Raw genomic sequence first — 9,388 nt, forward strand, 5'->3', positions numbered from 1 at the left:
TAAGAGCCTTGAACATTCTAGTTCTTCAATTCGCAAACCCAAAAAGGAACGCACTCTTGCTAAGTGCAACATAAGCCTGTCCCTTGGAAAAGAGCTTTTTACCGAGATAGACAACAGCATAATCCACGGTACAGCCTCGTATTTTATGTACTGTGCAATACTGTGCATGCAAAACACAGTATTAACGGTAGTTGTCTTCTCTGTGTGTCTCAATGAAGATGCCTTGGTTCAATGATATGAATTCCATCTCGATCGAAGTCAATACATACAGTAACATTAATGTTAGCTCGTAACATTACTCTTGCGCCGACGAATATCTCCAACTCCTTTAGTAATCCACCTATCTTGTTGTCATCTTTGGGTACAATCTTATCAATATTGACATTGTCAACATTTCTCTGTGCACACAACAATACATCCTTAGCCAGGATTTTAAATATTTGAGTGCCAGCAGCGCTATACTCGTTAAGCACAGCATTATTACGGTCCTCCACTTGCTTTCGAGTTGGACGTATGCGAATGGCCTTGTTAATAGCAAACTCACCGATACACCGGTAGCCTCAGTGAGTTGCTTAGATAGCAAAAGATCAAGATGTTGTCTCATATTTTCCATCAATTCTGCAAGGCTAAATGTCCTCCACAAATGAACAGCAGGGAAATAGCGAGCTGGCTGCTTATAAATTGGAGTGCCTGGAGGAATGGGGGGCAATTGCGACAAATCTCCACAGACAATAACGTTTAAATTATCAAATAGCTCATCACTATTATTCAACTGTCTCCAACGCGACTCCATCATACTCAACATTTGGTAAGGCGTCATTGATATCTCATCAATGAAGAGGAACTCAATATTTTCCGATTCCCTACGCAATGTTCGCAAGTAATTGCCAGTGAGCGGTGGTACAGTTGAGCCAACTTTTCCATCCTTCTCCACTGGAAGCTTAAACGTAGAGTGGATGGTTCTTTCACCCACTAATCTCGCTGCAACGCCAGTTTGTACACAAACTTTTGCAGCTTTTTTACCGAAACATCGGTTGACTTGCTCCTTTACAGCATTAAAGGAAAACGTCTTTCCAGTTACAGCCTCACCATAGTAAGGAATAGACGAATACGCCCAGTACCACCAATCATCTGCTGTTGTATACCGCTAGTTATTTTATTGAACAACTTTCTTTGTAAAACATTCATTGCACTACAAGTTTGCTGAAACTGTTGATAATTCATTGGTTGATCATTCGATTCTTCCTCAAACTCAACATGAACAAAATCTAAATTTTGGAGAAGCTCAAAAGCATGCGCTTGGTTAAAAGCCAACTCGAGCTAATTATCACGGGCACGGAGCATAAGTATATAACCAAATATGACAACAAGACATGTGGATTACTAAAGGAGTTTGAGATATTCATCGGCGCAAGATTATATAATGTTACGAGCTAACATTAATGTCGAAAAAGGACTAGTTAATGGGGCTATGGCTAACATTGTTGAGATTGTGTGGCCTCTATATCGCTGTGAAAAAATGTATGCGATATATCCACAAAGAACATATTTATTTAATCATCAAAAATGCTTAAAAATTAAGACAAACAAGTTTTGCAATAAAATAACCGTTGACATACCCAAAACGGACGCATATGACTAGTACTAGAATGTTGCAATTTAGGAAATCGATTTATCTTTGGAAGATAAATAAACGTACCAGTTTTCGTTTTTCTAAATAGAAGCGCTCCAAGACCCCATCTTTAAAGAGCTCTACTTCCTTAAAACTCGATATAGCCATATATTTTTCCTATAAAGAGTCCACCTCGATATTTGGCAGTATTTATTAGATTTTAGGGAAATGAAGAAACAGGTCGATTTTTGATCTAAGGGGGACAGATTTTTACTGTAGGTAGGTACATACATTTGTCATTTGTCAACCCCCTCCCTTCCATGTCTCCCACTTATTTTTAAATAGAGAATAGGGGTCGTGTGCTACCTCATTTGAAAGGTTATTCAACTCTCTATTCAGTAATATTAATATTGACATAATTATTTATACAGGGTGTAAAAGAAAAATTATTTTGAATGAAATTAATTGACACACAAAAAAAGAATGTATGCAATTTATTTAACTCAAAATACATTGTACTACTGACAGAAAACAGAGAAAAATGTTTATTTGACAAATAAATATTGTTTTTCGCTTAAATTCAATATTCAACCTACCAAGAGGCAGACGGTGGCAGCTTGAACATTGAAATTAAGCGATAAGCAATGTTTATTTATCAAAAAACATTTTTGAAGTGAAAACTTCTTTAGGGACGTTGTGCACTTTTTGGATAGGGGAAAAAGCATTGAATTGGCGACCGTCATCGCGACCGTCATCGCGACCGTCATTGCGACCGTCATCGCTTATGCTATATATTATGTGTATGTATATATAAATTGTGTAGAGGTATTTAAATTTAAAATAAATGTAAAACATATTTTAAGATGGGGAAAAAGGATTTATTTCGCGACCGTCATCGCGACCGTCATCTCTTCAGCTAAATAAATTTTGTACGTATATACATTATGTGTATGTATATTATATATATTCTATAGAAGTATTTAAATTTAAAATAAATGTAAAACCTATTTTTGGATGGGGAAAAAGGATTTATTTGGCGACCGTCATTTCGACCGTCATCTCTTCGGCGAAATAAATTTTTCACGTATATATATTATGTGTATGTATATAGAAATTGTAAAGAAATATTAAAATTTAAAATAAATGTAAAACCTATTTTTGGATGGGGAAAAAGGATTTTTTGGCGACCCTCATCGCGACCGTCATCTCTTCGGCGAAATAAATTTTGTACGTATATTTATTATGTGTATGTATATATAAATTGTGTAGAAGTATTTAAATTTAAAATAAATGTAAAATCTACTTTAGGATGGAGAGAAAGGATTGATTTCGCGACTGTGATCGCGACCGTCATCGCGTCGACGAAATAAATGTTGTACGTATATTATTACAATGTACGTATAATAATACTAATATTATTGAAGTGAAAACTTCTTTAAGGACGTTGTGCACTTTGCATTGCACGAAAAAAGCATTGAATTCGCGACCGTCATCGCTTCGGCGAAATAAATTTTGTACGTATACATATACTGTTATGTGTACGTATATATAAATAGTGTAGAAGGCACGCAGCGCGTATATAATATTGGTATAACACCTATTTTTGGATGGGGATAAAGAACTGATTTCGCGGCCGTCATCGTTTAGTCGAAATAAATTTTGTATGTATATATATTATCTTCTTCTTCAGCCTGTTTGCATCCACTCCGGGACAAAGGCCTCCAATGAGTTCTCCATTATTCTCTGTTTTGTGCTATTTGGTGCCAGTTTCTCCCCATTTTTTGCTTTGATGTCGTCTAGCTATCGTTTTTGCGATCTTCCTCTACTACGACTGTGCTCGCGTGGTCTCCGATGTACAATGTTTCTCGTCCACATTTCGATGTGTTGTCGTGCCACGTGTCCTACCCAGGTCCGTTTCATTTGCATTTCAATTCTTCCAATTACATATTCCACTTTCGTCCTGCTTCGCACGTCCTCATTTTGTATAAAATTTATAATATGTTCCCTCAGAGATCTGTGTCGTTCTCAATCTATTGGCTGATACCTCTGTAAGTGTCATCGTCTCCATTCTATACGTCATAATTGGTAGAATACCACTGTTGAATATCCTTTTCTTTAGATTTATTGGTATCTTTTTGTTCTTTAACACATCACTGAGTCTTGCTACTGCTGCCCAAGTCATTCGGATTCTTCTAGTTATTTCTACCAATTGATTCTATTTTCCTAGTTTGATCGTGTGACCTAGGTATACTTTTCGACACTTCCATTTAAGTCGATTGTGATATATTGATTTGTCATCACTTTTGTTTTATTTGTTTTTGTCCTCTGACTAACTTCTCTCTCCGTTCTTATTTTGCTTGTTGTTAGACCTTCTGATACATTTATTTGCATAGTTGCATTGTCGTATATGTATTTGAGGAGTATTCTATATCTAGAATCAATCTTTGCGTTTATTCATTTCTTCTAATACGGTCCAGAGTTTTATGGAATCGAATGCCTTATTAGTACCTAATGTATATACTATAGGTTGAATTGCGTATGTATAAGTTCAAACGAAGTTATGATGGTTGGAGGAGGGATAGAGTGTGTACCCGAAGGAGCTTGCGAAGCAAGCGCATAAGAGGCCACACGGTCCCTACTCCAATCATTATAAGTGATTAGAGTTTAAAGTATTTTTGAAGTGAAAACCTCTGTAGCGATTTTGTACACTTTCTGCATGGGGAATTTATTGTAAATTCGTATTGTGAGATGAAATCTAACACGCGACTATTCACGTTACAGAAGTGAGCGCGACTACTCCCGGGTTAAAATAGCGACCGTCATCGCTTCGACGAAATAAATTTTTGAAGTGAAAACTTCTTGAGGGACGTTGTGCACTTTTTGGATGTGGAAAAATTATTAAATTAGCAACCGTCATCGCTTCGACGAAATAAATTTTTTAAGTGAAAACTTCTTTAGAGACGTTGTGCACTTTTTGGATGGGGGAAAAGTATTTAATTAGCGACCGTCATCGCTTCGACGAAATACATTTTTGAAGCGAAAATTTAATTAGGGACGTTTTGCATTTTTTGGATGGGGCAAAAGTATTGAATTAGGGACCGTCATCGCTTCGACGAAATAAATTTTTCAGAAAAAGCATTGAGCTCGTAATTTATATTCTATAAGAAGTTTTCACTTCTGTCGGCACTCCCACGAGTGCCTTCAATTTTTTTCTGTTTTGTGACAGCAGTAGACCTTATTTTGAATTAAATAAATTACATACATTCTTTTTGTCTCAATTAATTTAATTAAAATATTTTTTTTCTTGGACACCCTGCAGAAATAATTATGTTAACGTTTATATTACTTAATAGAGAATTAAATAACCTTTTAAATGAACTAGCACACGACCCCTATTCCCTATTTAAAAGTAAGGGGTGGGGAAGTGGAAGGGAGAGGGTTGACAAATGACAAATGTATGTACCTACCGTAAAAATGTGTCTCCCATAGATCAAACATCGACCTGTTTCGTCATTTCCTTAAAATCTAATAAATACTGCCAAATATCGAGGTGGACTGTTTTCTTTGGCCCACTCTGTATATAAATGGAACTGTTAAATAGTAGGGTTGATAGATGAACTCACGCCCTTTTAAATGTTAATATTGCTAAATAAACAAATTATGAATTTTTAAATTTGGAAATTTGGTTATAGAAAAACTTTTTTCTTTTGTAAATATGTCAAAAATTACCAGGAACCCAAATATCGAAACAGCATTTCATAATTTTTAATCCCGGCGATGTTATTAAAAAAAAAACAAGTTTTAAACAAATTACCACAATCTTCAAACGCCATTTTTGAGGAGAGTTTAATTGAAATTTTGATTTGGCAATGCATTTATTGAAGAAATACATAAAGGCAAAAAAATGAGACCGTAAAAAATTGAATTCTCTATCGGCAACAGCCGCGTTTTTGCAATTGAAAAATGGTAATTTTTTATGAACAAATTAAATATTTCATAAACTGCTTAATATTGTTCAACCAACTTTTTTTACTGTATTCTGGTCATACAGCGCAACTTTTTCTGCAAAACAAAATATTTTATAGTGCTTATTTATAATGCAAATAATTGTTGTTTGCAAATTTGTTTTTCTGATTTACAATTATTTAAATAAATTAAGGGTCAAATTTAATTTAGTAAGTCTTGTATGAAAGATTTTCTCTTCAGCTTTTCATAAAAGAATCGTAAAAACCTTAACAAAAACATGAATTGCCGCAGCAGTTAAAAAAGTACTTAAATTTTGTGCAAAAATTACCTATTTTTAAGTTTGATAAAAAATTTATTTCAACCTGTACGGAATTACATTTTGATTTACGTGTATTGTCATTTTATTTGATCGGTCCATTTAGACTTACATTTGTCATTTTATTTGATAGTGGATGAAATGGCAAAGAATTCAGCAACTTTAAATGAAATACCTAGTAAATTTAACAATCTCCAGCGATTACATTCCAGAATTGCATAAAAAATTAAGAAAGAAATGGGAAACTATGTGGCTCAAGTTTGTACAAACTTCGAGGAATCCATACACTTACATATACCCACAACTTCCGTAAAATATCCCACATATATTTGATTATCACGTTACTCGATTTTATTCCACATCCCTAAGTCGCTTAAGATTAAACCATGCCAACTTTCCTGCACATTTAGCTAAAATAGGAATAGCACTGTTTATGTGATAACTAAGTACTCTACTGCAGATTTACAATATGAATCCCCTTTACCAACATGTCCTGCCTAATCGCCTTCCCCCACGTCTTCTTTGGTCTTCCTCTCCTACTGCTTCCAGGAATCTGCACTTCAGCAATTCTTCGTATTGGGTGATTAGCGTCTCGACGTTGAACATGACCAAACCATCTTAACCTATGCTCTCTGATTTTGACATCAATTGGTGCCACACCTAGACTTCCCCCAAAATACTCATTTTTAATTTGATCCTTTTTTGTCACTCCACTCATCCATCTAAGCATTCTCATTTCCGCCACATGCATTCGTTGTTCCTCTTTCCTTTTCACTGCCCAACATTCAGTTCCGTACATCATAGCAAGACTGTTTTATAGAATTTTCCCTTCAACTTCATTGGAATTTTTCTGTCACACAATACACCACTCGCTTCCTTCCACTTCATCCATCCAGCCCTAATTTTACTGCATGCATCTCCATCTATTTCTCCATTACTCTGTAATACCGATCCCAGATACTTAAAACTATTGCTTTTCACAATGAGTTCACCATCCAATGATACCATTTTATTTGTAGTAACTCCATCTTTAAAAGAGCATTCCAAATACTCTGTCTTTGTCCTACTAAGTTTTAAACCTTTTTCCTACAGAGCTTGTCTCCACTGTTCCAGTTTTTGTTCTAAGTCTCTTTCGCTATTTCCTACTAACACGACATCATCAGCATACATCAAGCACCATGGAATGTTACCCTGTAGTTTCGCTGTTATCTGGTCTAAAACTAATGAGAATAAATAAGGACTAAGCACCGAGCCTTGGTGCAATCCTACTTTCACATGAAATTTATCAGTCTCTCCCACACCTGTCCTAACACTAGTCGTTACTCCCTCATACATATCTCTCACAATCTTTACATACTCGCCAGGAACTCCTTTCTTATTGAGTGCCAACCACAGAATCTCTCGAGGAACTCTATCATATGCTTCCTCAAGATCAATGAATACCATATGAGCGTTGGTTTCTTTACTCCTGTATTTTTCCATCTTATAATGAAAATTGCATCTGTTGTTGATCTGCCCTGCATAAATCCAAATTAATTCTCGGATATTTCGGTCTCTTCACGTATCCGTCTATCAATGACTCTCTCCCATATTTTCATGGTGTGACTAAGCAGTTTTATAGCCATGTAGTTTGTACATTGTTGTATATCTCCCTTGTTTTTGTAGATAGCTACTAGTATACCGTTTCTCCATTCGTCTGGCATTTGTCCAACTTTCATCATTCTATTAAATAAACCTGCTAGCCACCTTGTTTCTGTCTCTCCTAATGCTGTCCATACTTCCCCAGGAATATTATCTGGTCCGACCGCTTTTCCTTTCTTTATTTTTTGAAGCGCTTGAGCCACTTCCTCGTTTGTTATTTTGGTGAACGTTGCTGTTACTGTCTCCGTTGACTCCACAGGCTGTCTATCAAATTCTTCATTTAATAAACTGTCAAAATACTTTCTCCATCTCTTTTTGACATCCTTTTCGTAAATTAGTATTTTATTATTTTCATCTCGGATACATCTAATCTGATTGAAATCTTTTGCTTTCTTTGCTCTCTGTTTGGCTATTTTATATATCTTCGTTTCTCCTTCCCTGGTATCGAGTTCATCGTATAGGTTTGAATACGCTTCTGCTTCTAAATAGATTTAAATCATATAATCTTTAATTGTGAACTTACTAAATACCATACGAAAGCACTAATTGCTAGACTTTAGGAGCGGAATGTAAGTTTACCGCTGAATATTTCACACCTACTAAGCTTCAACACCAAAACTATTAATGATATTATCATACAATTTCTTAAAGATTCTAAAATAAAAATTTAATATGACATCTTTAACTTTCAAATATCTGTGGCAAAAAGTTTATCTAATGCCATCCTCTCTTTGTGAACACACACACACATTTAGACTTACCTCTATTTTCCAGTATGTAATTGTAATTTCTAAATTACTAGCATCATTTATAGTCACTTCCTAAATATTTAAAACAGTTGACCTTACTAAATAAAATATGTTGATACTTGTAGATTGTTTACAGACTTTTTTCTAGAACTACAGGGTGTAACAAAAAGGCAGGTGTTTTGATTTCCACTTCAGGAAAGTATTTTCAGCTTGAATTGCGGTTAAATTTTAGGTGTGTCCTTTTCGGTGTGATTCTTATTTTCTATGTGATTTTAGAATTTTCCAAGATTATTAAGTCTAGTTACCGTTAGAACTAACAAATACTTATTATATGTATATTTTTTGCTAAATTTAGCTTTTTATTATTTGTTTTTAGAGGCTGAAGAGAAAACTGAAATCCTCGCCAAAAAAAACAAGGAAATCCTTTAAAGGCCAAGGGAAATGAATGAAGAATATTCAAGGAAGATCGCGGCTCAGCAACAAGATCTAGAAACTAATAAATTACCGACAAGTTTATAGAATCGTTGCAACAGCAAATAAAAACGTTGCGACAAGAGCAGGACCAAGACAAAATGACAAAAGAAGAAAATTATCGACTTCAGAACCAGCTGGAAAAGGCTGGTCAAGTTGTAGACTTGCAAAATAAGAATCGAAATTTAAGCAAGGAAAATTTTCAGCTCAAAAATGATAAAAGAAAACTCCAAAATACTATACAGGATTTGAGAGGTATATTTTTTATTCTATTTATTTGTTGAGTATAGAGTGAGTTTTATGTATGGAAACCCTCAATTCTCTCGGAAAGGGCTTGCACGATTTTTATAGGTTTTGTTGGAAAAGGGTTTTCTAATGCGGCCGATATTATAGTGGTAATTACATTGTTGTCAGATCTTCTGTTTTTCTGGAAATCTAATGAACTTTCTTATTTCAAATGGACTGTATATTTTTTGCGTTTTGAAGTCCTTAGAAATACTGATTATTTTTCATGTTATATTTCCTATACCTAACTGCTACAGTTTCGGGGTAATTGCTATATTTATTAAAAAAAATTAAACAAATTATAAAAATCAATTTTTTTCGGCCCGTGTAGACATTATTTTGAGTTCT

The 9,388-nt window shown here is 34.8% G+C and overlaps 1 protein-coding gene across 1 annotated transcript; it reads right to left on the reverse strand.

Moving 5' to 3' along the window:
• Positions 1-209: 209 nt before the first annotated feature.
• LOC126893016 (ATP-dependent DNA helicase PIF1-like) lies at positions 210-5,445 on the reverse strand. Its single transcript, XM_050662955.1, has 3 exons — positions 5,427-5,445; positions 545-1,131; positions 210-497 (listed from the first exon to the last, which is right to left on the reverse strand). The coding sequence occupies exons 1-3, from the start codon at positions 5,443-5,445 to the stop codon at positions 210-212; spliced, it is 894 nt and encodes a 297-aa protein (XP_050518912.1).
• Between the last annotated feature and the right edge of the window lie 3,943 nt (positions 5,446-9,388).

This window comes from Diabrotica virgifera, chromosome 10 (genome assembly GCF_917563875.1).
Source record: "Diabrotica virgifera virgifera chromosome 10, PGI_DIABVI_V3a".
NCBI classification, from domain to species: domain Eukaryota; kingdom Metazoa; phylum Arthropoda; class Insecta; order Coleoptera; family Chrysomelidae; genus Diabrotica; species Diabrotica virgifera.